This window comes from Oncorhynchus nerka, linkage group LG28, assembly GCF_034236695.1.
Source record: "Oncorhynchus nerka isolate Pitt River linkage group LG28, Oner_Uvic_2.0, whole genome shotgun sequence".
Taxonomy (NCBI): domain Eukaryota; kingdom Metazoa; phylum Chordata; class Actinopteri; order Salmoniformes; family Salmonidae; genus Oncorhynchus; species Oncorhynchus nerka.
In genome coordinates this window covers 67,014,632-67,034,775 of record NC_088423.1, presented here as the reverse complement: position 1 = coordinate 67,034,775, position 20,144 = coordinate 67,014,632, and the positions used below count along the sequence as shown (strand labels likewise).

The window sequence follows — 20,144 nt, the reverse complement described above, 5'->3', positions numbered from 1 at the left end:
CGGTAGTGTATCTTATAACTGCCTCGAGCTTAGTTCGACTGTCATACCCATCAGAACCCAAAATATAAGCTTTTTTACACCAATGTTTGGAAACAAAGTCAATGTAAACAAGCATGGTTAAAATATTTTTTCTTATCTCATAGATGGTCAGGTCAGTCCTGGCATTCATAACTCTGTCTATTCATTTGAGAGTGGTTTCTATTTCTCAAGCACCATCCCTCAGCTGTTTACCAAAACAAGTGGTGGGGTACCCGCTTTGTCATTTTTTTGAACTCCAGATTACCCCTTTAAAGAGTGATTGAATTTGGGCCTTTTGACTATAACACACAGGGCCACCCAAGCTCTAGTTCTATTTCCTGGTTACTTTTATGTGTACAAATGTGTGGTCTGGTTAGGAATAAAAACTCATTTGCAGAGAAATAGCTATGATATTAATGTAGGAAGTGAAAAACCTTAATGGTCAGTAATCTGCGATGGCAACGAGACAGGAATTAATCTGAAAAGTACAGAAACCTATTATTCTTGACTCTGCTCTGGAAGCCGAACTTCATTACCACAATACACTCAGAGTTTTTCCATCTCTAGCTTCTCATGATTTGATGGTACGGTATTTTCCCTCAGCCTTCCCTCGGTATAAAGTTCAGATTTCACCGTACTTAGTTGCAGTCTGTGTTAATCTCCTGCGGACATGATAAAAACACAGCAGATGTTGTTTTTCAGAACTGTACAAAGAAAGATTCTGTCAGCAGCACAAACCTACGGCTCAACGACGTCCTTATTCTATAGTAAAGAGGGTGTACAGAAGTATAGAGCTAACCTCATGACAGCTCTATTCTTTTTTTGCCGACGCTGCTCTTGCTCAGCAAAACCCAAGTGGTTTCATTGATTTACTCGACATAAATATTGCTCTATTTTAGACAGACAAATCTCCTGGTGTGCTCTTAAAACCTCTACAGGATCGGTGGGTCCCCCGCGGGACGGTTGAGCTAACGTAGGCTAATGTGATTAGCATGAGGCTCTTAATCAAATAGCAATAAACAGTGGATAGGATTTCAGGTCTGGAAAATCCGCTCTTTCCACATCCTGCCTCTATCCTCCACCCACATCCCTGTCTGTGGTAGCAGTTTAATGGTCTATGGTGGCTGTAGAGCGAACAATAGAAATGGGACTCATTTTTAACAGCACAGATAAGCACACACACCCTGCACCCAGCCTTAACCCCCAGAGGCTTGTTTATCCAACATATCAACTGGCTCACGCTCCTGAGAGCCAATAGGCATTATCAGTTCCTGTACTGGTCTACAGTGAACCAGACCCCGTTCCTGCCGCCTCTGGGAAAATATACACAGAACCGGAAGCACGCTTATTATAGATCATTAAAACAGTTGAATTCTCCCATTCTCTCTCTTTTGTTCTTTTTTTCCCCCCATCGATGAAAGGATGGGAGATTATATCAACAAGCTGCGTTTAATACTATTCTGTCTCCGTGTTGTTAGGGTCAAAAACCCATGTTTCTTTTAGAGGGGAAAAGGAGGGAAATCTGAGCATGATAAACTGTGCGGGGTCACATGACTGTTCCTGGGGGAACTGAATATGTGTAAATGGTGAGAGGTTTATTTCAGTGGAACTCACTGGTGGAGATGATTCCATGTAGGAAAATCCCAGAGCCTGCCAGCCTCTATAAAATAAAGCCTGACAGAGAATAGGATTAACAGTTTTAATGAAAACCATATTGAATCGTTCCCTGCCTCCAATTATCAGCACATTTCTTGGTCCGGGCCGCCATGGGAGAACCAGATGCATTTAAGAAAGGGGGCAGATGGCTGAACCAGGAGGATTCTGGAGACGTCAAGCAGAAACGAGCCCTTCGCCTCACCTCCACATGCTCCTCCTTTCCGGGGAAAATGTTATCTCACCCTCCGTGAATGTGGTGGACCATGGGGGCATGTTAGGGTTGAGAGTAGCCGTGGTCACAATTTCCTCTGTGGTTAAAGGAGCCGTCTTATGTCATACTGCCCTGAGAGCTGACCTGGTTACAGACGCTCTGGCCTGTCTAGAAGGAAACTATGACTGTTACCGGGGACTGAGAGGAAGACCGAGAGGAAGCTTATTCCATATGCGTTACAATTAATACAGGCTACCACATGCATGTGCGCTCTTGCGTTCCCCAATTGTGTCATTGAATCGATCCCATATCGTTGTCATTCATTCAGTAACGTAAGCTAAGACTCAATTAAGTGGATCTCACCAACTGTATTGCCCATAAGGGATGGTATCATTGGATTCATTGAGGCCACTGACAGAGAGGACCGTGATAAGCCTTAATAGTCCCTTTCAGCTCCTCCGCAGCCCAAATACACATCACCTGATACACCGTGTTTGACATTCCCTTCAAAAGACTGTTTTCCATTGCTTGCTCCCTATTATCTAAATCCCCCATATTGTACAATCTGGAGAGCTGATAAGTAAAAGGACAAATATTGAACACCTGTCTGGAGCCTGCTGGGTTACACTGTTCCCAACATAGGAAACATATAGGGGATTTATTCGCTGATATTCAGGTCTGACGCTCGCAGGGTGTTGCGTCAAATCTCCTCCCCTGTGTATTCTATTCACACCTGCTGGGGCTTTACAACGTCCCTTCCTGAGGCACCGCTGTCGAGACATCGCCCATATCCACAGCTTTCATGTCGCCGGGGTAACAGCAGTTTGAGACATGGAGGGTTGAATGTCCCCCCTGGTTTTTGTTTTGTGTGTCATTTGTTGAGGAAGGCATAATGTGGCTTTCAAAGGCCCAAAAGTCCAACTGTCACAGACTGTCATGCTGATAAATGAGAGGGTGTGAGGGAAATGCACACCAGGCCAGGCCTCCCTAAATGAATACTCAAAGCCGACCACAGCTTAAACTGGGCAGATAAAAAATGTAGGGAAGGGCCGTAAATGCCGTTGACAACTAGTTTGCAGGTGATTTCAGATGATTTCTGTTCCAATTCTGATATATTGGACAGGACAGCTGTCTGTTCTCAGACAAATATGAGTCCACTATTTGTAATTTTCCCCTATGGAGAAATGGAGCAGGTTTAGCCATTGAAAATAGAGTCCAGCATTTTGAATAATGAGAGAGAACTAGCATCAGTATGTAAGGTATCTGTCCACTGCCACATGGGACAAAATGATCTACTGCTAGTGTGCACTGAAAAGAGACTGCATATTTCATCACAAACCATGTCAACCTGTAAATCATTTTAATAATGAAAACAAATGACAACACTATCTTCATTAATTGGCATGTAAAGTACACCTACAAACATATTGGCTATATTATGGATATTTGCCCAGCTTGACCCTTCCTTTCCTTTACCGGCTAGCCAGTGGAGGCTGCTGAGGGGAGGACGGCTCATAATAATGACTGGAATGGAATGGTATCAAATGGTTTTCATCTGTTTAATACTATTCCATTCACTTCATTCCAGCCATTACACTCGATTCAAGACATTATTATGAGCTGTCCTCCCCTCAGCAGCCTCTGCTGCTGGGAGTTATGTGGGAGGCAGGGTTGCGGTAAATTCCATTTCAATTCCAGTTGTCTTTGATGCTTTTCAATGAGGAACATTTGGAATGTAAATTGAATTGACCCCAACCCTGGTGGGAGGAGTGAGGGCCGGTGGACCCCTGTTTGGTTATTTCTCCTGGTTTGATTAGTGCCCTGAGAGTGAGAGGCCATGGGGCCAGAGAGGAGCTTTTCCCAGAGGCAGGCCTGCTATGTGCCCTCCGCTCCTCTGCCCCCGACAGGAACTGGGATTCCACACACCACTGTTATTTCAGCAGTCTTCTTACGCAAACGCCAGCTTTTCTCACACCAACGCAACACTGCGACAGGACAGGATGCCAGAGAACAGCCCAGATAAGCATAGGCAGCAGGACATGGTGTAAGATCCAAACACGCAATGCAAACAACAAAACAGAAATGTCGGTGTTGTCAGTCATTTTTAGCTGTTTCTTCGGGTAGCTGATTATTGTTGCTGATTGGTAGAGGTTTTTAAACTAATGTAGCTTAGTGTAATGAGTTTACACACATAGAACATGTGAATGAGATCCCTCTAGTAAGCAGATCAACTAGCAGGGTGAGTGTGTTGTCTCACTCTAATATTTTAGCAGTACAGTACAGGTGGTGTAGGCCAGAGATGCAGTGTGTACCGTACGGGTGGTGTAGGCCAGAGATGCAGTGTGTACCGTACGGGTGGTGTAGGCCAGAGATGCAGTGTGTACCGTACGGGTGGTGTAGGCCAGAGATGCAGTGTGTACCGTACGGGTGGTGTAGGCCAGAGATGCAGTGTGTACCGTACGGGTGGTGTAGGCCAGAGATGCAGTGTGTGTGCTTCCAGTCAGTGGATGGTGTTAGGAATTGAAAACCGGTCAAGGTGTGGAGAAATGCACGAAGCAAAATACAAGGCGAACAACTTCTATGTTTAAAGGTTTAATAGACAGACAACCGGACGGACGGACGGACAGAGACAAATAGACATGCATAGATATAGGAAGTCATTACTTTGAGAGTTTCACAGCAAATCTCTCCCCTCCAGAGAGTAGGGCAGACCTAAATACTCTTGCCTTATCTCTGCGTTGTTTCACCCTTCCGTGCCTGGTGCCAAAGCATTAAATCAAGGCTGAGACCTTGGGGTTGAATAGACTATACATTTGAAACGTCTTAATCGCTTAAGGACACCTATGGCTGATTTTATGGCTCAAGGGCCCAGATAGCAGTTACTTAGTCCTGCTTTACGGTGACCTCTAGCATTAGAGAGGGTACCTAAAGGCCAAATTCCATTAGGGAATAATCATCAGAAAAGAACAGGCCCACAGTGCCCTCATTTAAACCACAACGCCCTCTGTACCCTGAACTGTTGTGTCCGGAGGCTGGCCCCGCAGACTTCTCTACACAACAGCCCTGTTTACACTGGTCATCTAAAAACCAGCTTTTTACGATGTGCTGGAAAAAAATAAGCCATTATGTCTGAGGTCCTCTTTTTTGAAATCTCCCCCTTTTACAAATGAGTTCAATGCAATTAAAGAAAATACATCGTTTTTTTTGTGTGAATTAAAACAAACACAGCACAGTATTACTCAGAGTGCCTGGCAGGAGGCGGCTCATTTCTCAGGGATGAAACTCAATTAGGTTCTGTTTTTCGACTTGTAACTATTATTCCCATCTCCCTTCAGTCTAAATCGTGTACAGGAATAAATAAACCCAACAGCTGCAGGATAACCTCCAGACCAAACTGTGAAAGTTGTGTGGCTGTTTAGCGGCCTGAGAATTAAACATAATAGCCTGCTCTTTTAACATGCACAGTTTTTCTTTCCACTCTAACCCGGGCCCAGGAACCCTGCTGCACCCCTCCATGTTAGGTGCACTACAGTCACAAGACTTGATAGAACAATGTTCAGAGTTACTCTCGTAAATGTTAGAATTCCTCCAAATGACCCTGTTTCATGGAAAATCCAGTAATGTCACCCCAGATTGCAGGTTTTAGTTGAGGTTATGACGCATACAGCACCAGGGCGAGTGGGGAAGGAGGGCGTCCGCTGAAACCGTTTTTTAAAAAGAAGTCACCAGAGCAAATTTCTGCCTGTCTCTGAAAATATTATCTAGAAAAGGCGAACATGGGCTAGAAAAGGTCCTGCAATTCACTGAGTTTGGGTTTGATCTCCCTGTAGTGAACTACACTACCCAGTGGCCTCTGCTCACCTCTGACTTTCACCTAGAACGCTGCTGCCCCCACTCAGATCCAAAACCAGACCTTCTCAGATAGTTCACTATCTGATGAGGCCATGATTGCAATGGCTGTCACGTCATGCTCCCGAGTGGTGCAGCGGTCTAAGACAATGCATCTTAGTGCAAGAGGCGACACTACAGTCCCTGGTTTGAATCCAGGCTGAAACACATCCAGCCGTGATTGGGAGTCCCATAGGGAAGCACACAATTGGCCCAGCGTCATCCGGATTTGGCCGGTGTAGGCCTTCATTGTAAATTAGAATTTGTTCTTGACTGACTTGCCTAGTTAAATAAAGGTTATATAAATAAAATACATTTAAAAAATCCCTGGTGTGAAGGTGGCTGTGATTTTAATATAATGTTTGTGTTATGTGTTGGTAGTACTTAGGCATAGCGATTGCAGGTCTCAGATGTCGTTTCCACATTGGTGGCTATGCTGGTCTCTCCTCAGAGAGATCTCCATCATATCAAACCTGCTCTGGAAAGAACATTACATACCATGCTCTGGTTCCCTGTGAGGAGCTGTCTCCCTCTGGCCTTGTATTAAAACACTGGAATGCACCTCCACATTCCATTCCTACTTTATCTCTTGGAATAGGAAACTATCCCAAAACTTTGATTACGGCGCAGATTACATAGTGTTGTGCAATGACAGTGTAAATACAGGTAGGTGGGTCTAGGCGTGCATATTTTAGAGACGTTTTAGAGGTCATGTTACTCTAGCTGACGGTCCTGAGTAATGTAACGTAGGAATGTAGTAGATGGACAGCTTCATGACGACCCTGGAAAGAACGATGATAGGTTATGCTTATAGCCCTTCAGGTCCTACAGGAGAGGGAAGGACTCAATAGCCTTCAACTATACTGTGACACAGGACACATGCTGGCGATTAGCAAGGCAGTTACAGAATTTGTTTTGGAGTTGAGTTTTAAAGTTACTGTCCATGTAATGGCAATGACATCATGCTTTTCCAGTAGCAGGGGTAGAGAGCCAGGGGATTGAAGAGAGGGAAGATGGTGCAGTGAACTTAACTTAAACACACACACACACACACACACACACACACACACACACTTGGGGACAGATGAGCTTATGTGCAGGGGTTTGGGTTGCAGCGGTTGAGTAGAGCTGTCTGCAGTAAGTCAGGATGACCTCGTCCTCAACAGATGGTCTTGGTTGTGTACAACGCCTCCCATATTATTTTACTCCTCTCTTGGAAGGGTCCCTTCTTTTCCAAAACACACACTGAGATGTTATTAGCATGTGTGGTTACAGTAGGCAGGCTGTGTGTGTGACATTTGATCATCTCTGCCATGTCTCTCTCTTTTTCTTTCCATCTCATACATGGAAAGATAAACATGTCCAACACAGAGAGTGGCTGTGATGGATCTTGATCCAGCACAATTGGAAAGGGGGGGGGACATCTTAACCTTTTCACAAAGTTCACATCACTGAGTGGTGTGCTTGAAATCAAACGTGAATGGTTGACTGTGCGTGAAATTATTTAAAAGGATGAGGCTCAGAAAGCAGGACCATGAATAATACGCTCTCACTGCTCTGGTGTGCTACCTCTAGCTAGCAATGCCACGTTGAATATGATTTAATCTTCAGGTCTAGTATTAGTCATAAATGTAAATTGGTGTTCGTGGAATAAACTTAAATCTGGGATCAGGGATAGGCCTGTAAATGCAGTACCTAGCCTCCTGTCTGCTGTAATTGAGGGGGTGGTAGAGCAGCACTGAGCCGTTAAACTGCCCTTCGCCCTGCAGGCCACAGAGAAAAACAGCCCTATAAAACACAATCAAAGCCCTAAGCTCGTCCCTTAACACTGACTTGTAGCTGCTAATTTTCTTGAGCCAGTCAACGCCTGTAAAGGAAAATCCCCCAGGATTCCACAGGGACCTGCAGCTTTCGTTCACTACACTGGGAGTTTGTGCCTGTCTTAACTGTGGCCTGTTTTACACCAGCGATGGGAGCTGACAGCTTTATGAGGAGACCAATCAAAGCTGCCGCACACAAACCTTTGGCGAGGAGGGGATTCGGGGCTAGAGCGGGCAGGGGGGCATTTTATGGTCAGCAGCACAGTTCGGCACGGACAGTACCTCCATGCCATCCACAGGCTTGATAATAGTCCAATGTTCCCATTTAGTTTAAAAACGGGCAATTAACTGTTACAAGCAATTCCTGCTTAGACTATAAACGTACTGCTGTGATTACCAGTGCCTCCATGGTCTCAGTATGTGTTCTGACTGGTGGAAAATGAAGCATCATTGGAAGGTGGGATGATGTTGAGGATGTTTAGTTCAGTCCGATCAGGACAGGTCCTTGGAAAACACTTCAACCCACACCCTCTATAATGACCCGCTGTCCTGTTCATGCTCGGTTAGTACTGTGCACCTTGCTATTTCCTGAACCTATTTAACCTGAGGGATGGGAGGAACTGATTGTTATGTTATCCTCCCTTTCATATTCTACATGGTCCCCCTCCCCCATTCCCCTCCTCTATAAATCTCCACATCTCTCTTTTCTCCAGGACATACTGGACGCTTCATCAAGGCTCTGTTCTGCACCAGTCTCCTCTTCCTGCTAGCCCATGTCTCCTTCCAGATCTGCCTGTACACTATCCCTGACCTGGACCATGCGCTGGGAAACAACTGTGAGTTAATATGGACGTCTTTGACACAGGCCGTTCCATTGCCATGTTTTCAGTCAGCATTTCTTAACAATGGCTCGTGCCATACATAAGGGGCTTGTTTAGGTTCAATCAATCACTTAGACCTCGTGTCAAACTCATCCCACGGAGGGCCGAGTGTCTGCGGGTTTTCGCTCCTCCCTTGCACTTGACTGATGAATTAAGGCCAGTGATTAGTAAGGAACTCCCCTCACCTGTTTGTCTAGGTCTTAAAAACAAAACAAAAACAGCAGTCACTAGGCCCGCCTTGGAATGAGTTTGACACCCCTGACTTAGTCGAAAGAAACTCCATGAAATCATAGCCTCCACCTCTGATTTATTTTGACACGTTAAGTCCAGCTCTCTTCACGCTCAGTCGACTGCTCTGTCATTAGCCACCAGCGTGGAATGCTATAAGGGATGCTTGTGAATGCTCCATGCTTTCAACCGTCCGACTGTAGAATATGTGGATTTTGTTTTGTGGTCTGCGCTTATTTTGGCCAACCCAAATAAATGTGTCCTCAAGGAGCTTTAATAGCTAAAGCAGTGTTCTTTGATGTCATATTATTTGCTTCTCTGTGAGCTAGTCCACCATGCTGACTCCAGCTTCAGTCTGTCCATGCCTCACAAACCCGTTCAAATACCGACACGGTGGCTTACTCCCAGAGATACTGGGGGCTCATGGGAACATCTATGGCAGCTGTACGCTATGTTGTAGTTTTTCTGTAGAGTCTTTGCCTTGTATGACATTCCCCCCCCCCTAAACAACACTCCGTGGCAGAGACAGAGTGGCCTGGGGAGAGCTGGTAGTCTTAACACTCTCTGTCTTTACAGGTAGTTTGTGGGAGACGCTATCGAGGCATGTCGGTGTATCCAGGTATGTGAGGAATATTTGGAAACAGCACATTGGGTCTGTGTATCTTGTCACTGAGGATCATGCCTCCCTGAACTGTGTGTGGAGATCATTTACTGTTATTTGCAGAATTTAGCCAATGTTCACTCTTACATCTCTTTTTGTTCTTTCTGTTTGTTCTTTGATCTTATGACTCACTGGTTGTGGTACATGTTATTGTTTATGTACCCTCTTTACTGTCTTTGTGTAAGTGTGTGAGAATGTACACGTTGTAGTTCCTCGTTAGGTCTTTGATGACCTTTGACCTCTGCATGTGTCTCTTTCTTCTAGGCTGCCCCTGGATGACCCGTGGGGTGTGGTGCGTCTGCTGAGTCCTGACCTGGGGGTGTTTGTGATCTCCCTGGTTACCCTAGTGGTGTGTAACCGGCTGGTCAAGAAGAGAGATGACATCACCTTCCTGTCCGTAGCCTCAGACTCCACACAGGGGGTGAGTGGTTATCTACTCTATAGACACAGACTGGGCCTCACCGCTATGCTGCTAATAATATGGGACATATGTGGGACATGCACACCCCCACACATTTCTCATGCAAGTGCAAAAAATACCCCAGGAACACTTATATCCAGTGCTACATTTCTCTCCATTTTGGACTGATTTGTTCCGGAACCTATTTGGCCAGATCTGGTATCTTTCGTGTCATGAAAAATAATTGTCACTTTATGCAATATAAAAATTTGAATAAAAGCCATCAAAGTTTATTCAAATTGCTTATTTGTTCATTCTCCTGCGCCCAGATAAAATGTGAAAAAGTAGATTAAGAGTTGATTTGGGTTGGGCCGGGTCAGGTTTATGGTTTGCGCAACACAGTAACCTCTGTTTGAGACCAACGCATGGCCGTGGCTGTGTGAGAAACACGCCAGTATCTCTCACATAACTAGAATGAGATTCACTTTCCATGATCTCTCTCTGCTCTGATAGGCATGAACCTGCAACTGTCATCTCTCCAGCGTTGCACTTCATGTATTTCCTTATTTAAAAAATATATATTTCACCTTTTTTTAACCAGGTAGGCAAGTTGAGAACAAGTTCTCATTTGCAACTGTGACCTGGCCAAGATAAAGCAAAGCAGTGCGACACAAACAACAACACAGAGTTACACATGGAATAAACAAACATACAGCCAATAATACAATAGAAAAAAAGAAAGTCTATATACAGTGTGTGCAACGTGAGGAGGTAAGGCAATAAATAGGTCAGAGTAGCGAAGTAATTACAATTTAGCAGATGAACACTGGAGTGATACATGAGCAGATGATGATGTGCAAGTAGAGATACTGGTGTGCAAAAGACCAGAAAAGTAAATAAAAACAATATGGGGGTGAGGTAGGTAGATTGGGTGGACTATTTACAGATGGACTATGTACAGCTGCAGCGATCGGTTAGCTACTCAGATAGCTGATGTTTAAAGTTAGTGAGGGAAATATAAGTCTCCAGCTTCAGTGATTTTTGCAATTCGCTCCAGTCACTGGCAGCAGAGAACTGGAAGGAAAGGCGGCCAAAGGAGGTGTTGGCTTTGGGGATGACCAGTGAGATATACCTGCTGGAGCGCGTGCTACGGGTGGGTGTTGTTATCGTGACCAGTGAGCTGAGATAAGGCGGAGCTTTACCTAGCATAGATTTATAGATGACCTGGAGCCAGTGGGGCTGGTGACGAATATGTAGTGAGGGCCAGACGACTAGAGCATACAGGTCGCAGTGGTGGGTGGTATAAGGGGCTTTGGTGACAAAACGGATGGCACTGTGATAGACTGCATCCAGTTTGCTGAGTAGAGTATTGGAAGCTATTTTGTAGATGACATCGCCAAAGTCGAGGATAGGTAGGATAGTCAGTTTTACTAGGGTAAGTTTGGCAGCGTGAGTGAAGGAGGCTTTGTTGTGAAATAGAAAGCCGATTCTAGATTTGATTTTGGATTGGAGATGCTTAATATGAGTCTGGAAGGAGAGTTTACAGTCTAGCCAGACACCTAGGTATTTATAGTTGTCCACATATTCTAGGTCAGAACCATCCAGGGTAGTGATGCTAGTCGGGCAGGCGGGTGCCGGCAGCGAATGGTTGAAAAGCATGCATTTGGTTATACTAGAGTTTTACAGCAGTTGGAGGCCACGGAAGGAGTGTTGCATGGCATTGAAGCTCGTTTAGAGGTTAGTTAACACCGTGTCCAAAGAAGAGCCAGATGTATACAGAATGGTGTCGTTTGCGTAGAGGTAGATCAGGGAATCACCCGCAGCAAGAGCGACATCATTGATATCTACAGAGAAAAGAGTCGGCCCGAGAATTGAACCCTGTGGTACCCCCATAGAGACTGCCAGAGGTCAGGACAACAGGCCCTCCGATAGAATCATAGCCAACCGAAGGGTTCTGAAGGAACTGCAGCACCCCTGGTAAATTGAAATACATTTGACAAAGTACTAGAATTAATGCTGTCTGTTCAGAAATAAATGAAATCATTCAGAATAGCCTACTACACCATGAGAAGGCCTATCATTTAGCCACAGATGATCAATAGCTTCTTTTTAAAAATAGCCTAGCTGTGGATTGTAGTCCAATAACCTAACAAGGAATAACCTACAGTCGGGAACGCGCGGCAAATATGTCAGTGACAAAACAGCATGCAGATTAAACAGGCCTTTTGCAATATTTCAAATACAATCGAGGGAAAATACAGGTTGGAAAGCAAATTCCTCCTGCTGAGAAGAGAAGACTCTCTGCTGTATTCTACCAAAAGATTTGATCAACTTCCAAATATTGTTTAACAAAAGAGAAAGAGATGCTTTTGGCACGACTGCATCAGCCATCACCAGTGAGTGAGTTCCGCATCATTGGGTGAGTCAGTGAAAGTGGGAACCATTTTAAGGACTATAATTTCCTCCTCGATCTGTCTCCACACCTAGACCTAGGCTATTGCTGGATTCAAGACAAGGTCGTTTTTATTTATCTCAGTTTGTCCGTATCAAAGTAGCCTGCCATTTCGATAATTTGTGCAGTATTAAAAAATATTCTGCCAAAGTCTCCAGTCATGTAAAATGACGTAGAATTGCATGAAATGCATTTATAAAAGTCCCCCCAAAATGTCCCATGTGTGCAACTTCTGTAAGTGCCTCTACTCTACTGCTCGATGCCACTATGCAAATGCAATGATATGCATGCAATGCTTTATTATAAGTGTGATTTCTTTTCATACGTTCCGGTATCTCGTCACACCCCTCTCGCGCTCACTTTTTGGTCCGGCACCTCCCGATTGACAAATTAAGCACTCCTTATATGGTAATACTCCGAGCCATATATAGAGTAGTGGTAATGGTCTTGCGCTGCGAATCAGTGAGTAACAAATAATAGGCAGTGTTCCTGGCTTCCACCACTCAGGAAATGGAAGTGGTTGAGTCACTGCTGCCTGGGCTGCTATATATAATGGAACTTTAGAACGGTACATTCTAATGGAACGTTATGGCACCCAATGTCTTGTCTCTGATTATAGAGGAGGGTTATGGCTGAGGTCAGTGCTGGAATGAATGTCTGAGCTGGGCTGGCCATGTCCGCGCTTGCCTCAAGCCCTTCCACACTGTTCATATTTAATTTCATGTTTTGTGCACAACCGTTTCTTAAATGAAAGAATTCTTGAGTAACAAACAAATTTGTGTTTAATTACTTCCCTTTAAACATATTTCAAAATTGCAGATTATATAGGACATCACATTCAGAATATTCACAGAAGACGCACAGCGGTAGGCTGATAGCACTGTTGCGCAATCACTGCTGGTAAGAGAGAGATTATTATTCTCTGTATCTTGTGGTGAAACAGTGTTGTGGTATGCTACAGTAGTTTAGTGTTACTGCTCTCTGGTGTGTTGGTGTTTGTTGTGGTGTTACTGGAGCAGAGAGAGACACAGGGAGGTAATGGGGAGTTTCCCTCAGACCTGGTGCTGGTGACAGAGGTAGGTAATTGTTCCACCAGCTGAGTTGGTTTCCTGCTCTGCTCCACAGTGTGGGAGGCTAACCCATCCTCAGCCTGCCTGGGAAAGAGAGGTGCTCCCCAGACGTAATGCTGCCTCCAACGCATGGGCCTCTCTCACTCTCTCTCTCTCTCTCTCTCTCTCTCTCTCTCTCTCTCTCTCTCTCTCTCTCTCTCTCTCTCTCTCTCTCTCTCTCTCTCTCTCTCTCTCTCTCTCTCTCTCTCTCTCTCTCTCTCACACACACACACACTCACTGACGTTTCACCAGCCAGTCTATTAGTGGAAGCTTTTCTCTTCCATTTTCATTGTCGCCGACAGTCTCGGCTGCTCTTCACTCTCCAGACTACGTTCTTCTTTCAATCTAGTTTTTTTCTCTCCCTCTTTTCGTTCTTTCTGTTGCCTTGTGCCATCCGAACACACTCCCTGTACAGCTGCCCGGAGCAACAGTTTTCTACTCCTGTCGTAGCCAGGGCAACCATCCAAACAAACACAGCCTGCCCTAATCTGTGTCATAAAATGAAAAAAGGGCCATGACTCGATCAATGATCAAACGCAACCAAACTGCTGTTGAGCCTCTTGTCCACTCTCTATTACATTGCTTCAGAAGTGCTGTGCTGATTGAGGGACCACTCTGAAGATTGATTGTCATGTGTTGACTGGGTGACAGGGGTTGCCCCTCTGCTCTGCTCAGACAATACGTCGTTCAGACAGACGACCACTAGAGCCCTGCCATCGGGTGCACTGCAGTTCTCCCTGACTGTGCAGTACACTCAACACCAGTTGAGCAGCACTCTCTTCTCCCACCCGCCCACTTTCAGACCTGCACACACATCAAAAACAACATTCTCACAACATCTCTGTGATGTTGCTGTAACGTTACGACCGCAACATTCTGCGTCTGTTCCTGTGTTTGGGAATGAGCGGCTGCCTCTAGTCAGAGAGGCTTAGACAATGGTCTTTAATGTGGCCGGGAAACGGGAGACTGTGTTTGTGAAGTGGGCAGTTTAGTCACATCCTTTAACACATACAGTATACCTCACCTCACCCTCTCATCATACAGCGTTCACTCTCCCTCTGGCTCCCATGGTTTCACTCAGAACTACATCTAAGGGAGGACAGGGGAGTCAGCAGTGGTTTGTCAGTAACATAAACATTCCTGTCTTATTTTGTAGAGGAGGATTAGTCTTCATGAAAACTCCATGTGCAGCTCCAGAAACAGAATCACATTTGGTTGTGCACGTGGCTAACCCATAACCCTGTCCCCCCTGCTGATCCAGGGTGTATGGGAGGGATGTCGTGCGGGTGACAGGTTGTGCACGTGGCTAACCCTTGACCCTGTCCCCCCTGTTGATCCAGGGTGTATGGGAGGGATGTCGTGCGGGTGACAGGTTGTGCACGTGGCTAACCCTTGACCCTGTCCCCCCTGTTGATCCAGGGTGTATGGGAGGGATGTCGTGCGGGTGACAGGTTGTGCACGCGTGGGTGACAGTTGATCCAGGGTGTATGGGAGGGATGTCGTGCGGGTGACAGGTTGTGCATGTGTATGAGGGATGGTGTAGTTAAGGGATGATGTACTGTATGTGTGAGGAATGCCACCCCTCTTAGCCCACCCTAAGCAGGATTCCTCAGTGATGAGATTCCCGTGGTCAGCGGTTGACTTCACTCGCTGGGGGTGTCAACGACTCCCCTGGAACAGGTCACACTGAGAGGAGGCTGGAGTCATGAAGGCCAGGCAGTCATCAGAGCAGCAGTTTAGACCGCAGAGGAGCCACTGGACAGTCAGGAGAAGAGAGGGGACATGATGGAGGGAAATAGGGAGGGATGTGAGGGAAAGAGAGGGAGAGTATAACAGACGGAGAGGGTGTATTAGGGAGATGGAGCGTGATGAGAGTGATGTTGATGATGGTCTCTTGGGAGGAATCCTAGATGAAGGAATGTTCTGGGTGCTTGACCGTTCTGCCTCCTAGCAATACTTCTCTCACAAGTCCTCATTAGAAGGTTAGAGAGGCGCCTGAAAGAAGAGAATAGTTAGTGAGAGGCAAGCATCTGTCTAGAGATACTTCTGGTCATAGGATGAGATAGGAAAAGCGGTATTAATGAAACATGAGGGAGAGTGGGGAGAGAGAGGCCTACTTTCCTTGTCTGTCTTTTGATCATTCTACCACTGAACAGTCAGCAGCACACAGACTAACCCAAACACTCTCGGTTAAACAGAAGACTACAGGGACTCCGGGTAGTTGGAATCCCACACACACAGACACACACACCACACACTCTGCCTCTTATACAGTATTCCATCATTGAGAATAATGTTGCTGATGCTTACGATAATGCATTTTTGGTCATGGAAAGTTGTAGATAGCTATCTAGTGTACTATCTAGAACCTTAAACGGTTCTTCAGCTGTCCCCATAGGAGAACCCTTAGTAGAACCCTTTTTGGTTCCACGTTAAACCCTTTCCAAAAATGGTTCTACGTGGAACCAAAAATGTTTCTCCTCTGGGTACAGCCGAATAAGCCTTTTTTCTAAGAGTGTATGGGCACACTGGGTAACTGGTAGTTGAGATGTGTTTTGGTGCAGGTGTTTGTCAGGGAGTTTCCCCTTTCCTTTATTCCACACATCAATAGTTATCTTCCTCTTGCCAGACTCAAACAGACACATAAAACAGCATTATAAACTCTCTCCCACTGCTTGTTATTCTATTCGGGAGTGTAACGGGGTGAGACGGCCAGCCGGTGGCTAGTTGTCACATGCCAGCCAAGTTAACCAGTGAGAACCTTAGATAGCAGCATTTAATGAAACCAAACACAACAACCCAGCACAGAGTCTAAGGGGGATAATTACCAATTGTATTAGGACTTTACATTTAATTCATTCGGAGAAAGAAAGAAAATCAGGTTATGAAGCATTTAAAAAAATATTCAAATACTCATTCAAGGGTTTTTCTTTATTTTGACTATTTTCTACATTGCAGAATAATAGTGAAGACATCAAAACTATGAAATAACACATATGGAACCATGTAGTAACCAAAAAATTGTTAAACAAATCAAAATACATTTTATATTTGAGATTTTTCAAATAGCCATCCTTTGCCTTAATGCCCAGCTTTGCACACTCTTGGCATTCTCTCAACCAGCTTCACCTGGAATGCTTCTCCAACAGTCTTGAAGGAGTTCCCACATATGTTGAGCACTTGTTGGCTGCTTTTCCTTCACTCTGCAGTTCGACTCCTCCCAAACCATCTCAATTTGGTTGAGGTCGGAGGATTGCGGAGGCCAGGTCATCTGATGCAGCACTCCATCACTCTCCTTCTTGGTAAAATAGCCCTTACACAGCCTGGAGGTGTGTTGTGTCATTGTCTTGTTAAAAAACAAATAATAGTCACACTAAGCCCAAACCAGATGGGATGGCGTATCGCTGCAGAATGCTGTGGTAGCCATGCTGGTTAAGTGTGCCTTGAAATCTAAATAAATCACAGACAGTGACACCAGAAAAACACTCCTACACCACAACACCTCCTCCTCCATGCTTCACGGTGGGAAATACACATGCGAGATCATCCATTCACCCACACTGCGTCTCACAAAGACACGGCAGTTGGAACCAAAAATCTCCAATTTGGACTCCAGACCAAAGGACAAATTTCCACCGGTCTAATGTCCATTGCTCATGCTTCTTGGCCCAAGCAAGCCTCTTCTTCTTATTGGTGTCCTTTAGTAGTGGTTTCTTTGCAGCAATTCGTCCATGAAGGCCTGATTCACACAGTCTCCTCTGAACAGTTGATGTTGCGATGTGTCTGTTACTTGAACTCTGTGAAGCATTTATTTGGGCTGCAACTTCTGAGGCTGGTAACTCTAATGAACTTATCCTCTGCAGCAGAGGTAACTCTGGGTCTTCCTTTCCTGTGGCGGTCCTCATGAGAGCCAGTTTCATCATAGCGCTTGATGGGTTTTTGCAACTGCACTTGAAGAAACTTTCAAAGTTCTTGAAATGTTTTGTATTGACTGACCTTCATGTCTTAAAGTAATGATGGACTGTCATTTCTCTTTGCTTATTTGAGCTGTTCTTGCCATAATATGGACTTGGTATTTTACCAAATAGGGCTATCTTCTGGACCCCTACTTTGTCACAACACAACTTATTGGCTCAAATGAATTAAGAAAGAAAGAAATACCACAAATGAACTTTTAAGAATTAAATTCAACTACCTCATGAAGCTGGTTGAGAGAATGCCAAGAGTATGCAAAGCTGTCATCAAGGCGAAGGGTGGCTATTTGAAGAATCTCAAAAAGAAAATATAATTTGATTTGTTTAACACTTTTTTGGTTACTACAGGATTCCACATGTGTTATTTCATAGTTTTGATGTCTGCACTATTATTCAACAATGTGGAAAATGGTAAAAAATAAAGAAAAACCCTTGAATGAGTAGGTGTTCTAAAACTTTTGTCCGGTAGCGTATTTTCTTTGTGTCTTTAAAAACAATTGTAGCCCTTTTTCATGATATCCAATTGGTAGTTACAGTCCTGTCGCATCGCTGCAACTCCCGTATGGACTCGGGAGAGACTAAGGTCGAGAGCCGTGTGTCCTCTGAAACACAACCCAGCCAAGCCGCACTGCTTCTTGACACAACGCCCGCTAAACCCAGAAGCCAGCCGCACCAATGTGTCGGAGGAAACACTGTACACCTGGCAACCTTGACAGCGTGCATTGTGCCCGGCCCGCCACAGGAGTCACTAGTGCTCAATGGGACAGGCCAAACCTTCCCCTAACCCAGAATACGCTGGGCCAATGGCTGGCAGCAGCAGAGCCTGGACTCGAACCAGCTAGCACTGTGATGCAATGCCTTAGACCACTGCACCACTCGGGAGGCTGGAAAAATCTTTTTCATTTATCTTTTCAAGTGTCTTTCTAACCTTTTTATAGTGTCACGTTACCCCAACCTCTTGTGACCTATGAAATAAGTCCTGGTGTCCTGAACTGTAGTCAATGACACAGAATCTTATGGAGCAGATAGATACCATGTTTGAGACTCTTCCCTCTGGTTGGTTGGTTGGTTGGTTGGTTGGTTGGTGGGTGGGTGGGTTTTTGTATTGCATCTGTTCATGACCCTCATGATAATCAATGTCACACATGTACTTAGAGTACAGTACAAACACAAATACACTCTTACACATCAAGGTTAGGAGCAGTGAACAGACAGGATACCAGCTCCAGTGTATTTACGAGGGGAAACACAGTGGAATTAGTTATATGCGCAACAGGACGTGACTACTCAGGCCAAGGGATAACCAGGGTGACAATGTGGCAACAGATGCCACCTGTTGGTGGCACGTTAATGTGCTGTGACAGATGAGATGCTGGGTATATTTGTAAAGCTATAAGTTATAAAAACCCTATCACAGTATTAGTTCACCCAGGCCCGGTGTTTGTGTTGTCTCCTTGTGGCTGGGGTGCTGAGCAGGGAGGGATTTGAATGATGCTGTGACCTCAGTATCATGTGACTAATGTCCCGGTTACATCTGGCCCTCTGACACACTCCTGTCAGTGATGCAAATACATTTACCACATCATTCAGTGTCAGAGGGAAATGACTGCTATGAGTGCTACAGCACCCTTAGGGCGTGCTCTTAGCAGTTTGTGGAAGGAACTATGAATGCTCCCCCTCTCGTTCTCTCACGTTGGTACAGTGTGCCAATCTAACACCTGTGATTGACAGGTGGTTTCCTCCACACCCCATTAGATCTTGGTCCCTCCTGATAACCTGGGGTTAGAGTGACAGGATAGCCACTCTGTTGTGCTCAGGGCCACTCTGTCGTCTCATTTGTGTACTCATCCTCTCAGTGGGAACATTCTCCGTCATGGTAGCAGCCGCCGGTCTAGGTCAAGATGCCTCTGGCCCGCTACTGAGAATGCCTCTGGCCCGCTACAAGCACTGCCAAAAAGAAGAAAAGACAGACAGTACATGAGTCACCATGGTAACAACACAGAACCTGGTAAACAGTCTCACTGGTTAGTTTTATAAAACTTCTCATGACACACCTGATTTCTACAGAATCGTCACAAAGGTCACATCATCGTTGTGTTTTTGAGGGGTTTGCTTGGCAGGTCTCTCCATAAAATTTAATGTTGTAAAATTGAAAACACTTTTATTAAGTATTGCATCGTAAAAGCATAACATTGTTATGCCTGGACAGGCATATTACGTTTGTAACTGAGCTCTAAGTTGAGAGCATGTTTTTATCTCAGATTCAACACTCCCTATGCGCTCCCTATGTTATCATTTCTGTAATTCGCGTTTATTATCTTATCCGTGGTGCCAGTTTCTGTGCAAGTCTTTTTCCCTAAGCTGGAACAGACGCTCTATGCTTTCCCTGGCCACTCTGGGACTCTAGTGTGTACAGGATTGTAATGAACTTAGTGCCCGAGTCAGAAAGTGATCTCTATGAGTGTGTAATGTGCCATGTCAGTTTTACCTTTTACAATGTTGACCTACTGGATGCACGTAACTATAGATGACAAGAATAGTATTGCATATCTATGTCTGATGGTTATGCTTTGTGCCAGGTTCTTGTCATGGAAGTTAAGTGCTTTTGATAACGGGGATACAGATAGCGTTGGATCTGAGATTTACCGCTCTGTTGACATTGCACTTTATTGAAGTATTTGTTCTCTTATGTTTTATTGTTCAATTGCTGCTGGCCTTGTGCAATAGGGCTCCCTTGCAAAAGAGACCTCGGTCTCAATGGGACTCTCTGCCTAAATAAAGGTTCAATTTTTTAAAAAGTATGAATTCCATTTACGAATATCTGTTTACTTTTGGCTCATGCTTT

The 20,144-nt window shown here is 45.0% G+C and overlaps 1 protein-coding gene across 3 annotated transcripts in view; it reads left to right on the top strand.

Annotated features, from left to right (window-relative positions):
* The window catches only part of LOC115113573 (piezo-type mechanosensitive ion channel component 1-like), a 78,926-nt gene that overhangs the window by 33,349 nt on the left and 25,433 nt on the right, over positions 1–20,144 (top strand). For all 3 annotated transcript variants that reach the window (XM_065013023.1, XM_065013024.1, XM_065013022.1), the window contains exons 3-5: positions 8,307–8,429; positions 9,279–9,321; positions 9,628–9,784. In XM_065013023.1, coding sequence (XP_064869095.1) covers positions 8,307–8,429; positions 9,279–9,321; positions 9,628–9,784 — 323 coding nt within the window. The remainder of the gene's footprint in view (positions 1–8,306; positions 8,430–9,278; positions 9,322–9,627; positions 9,785–20,144) is intronic.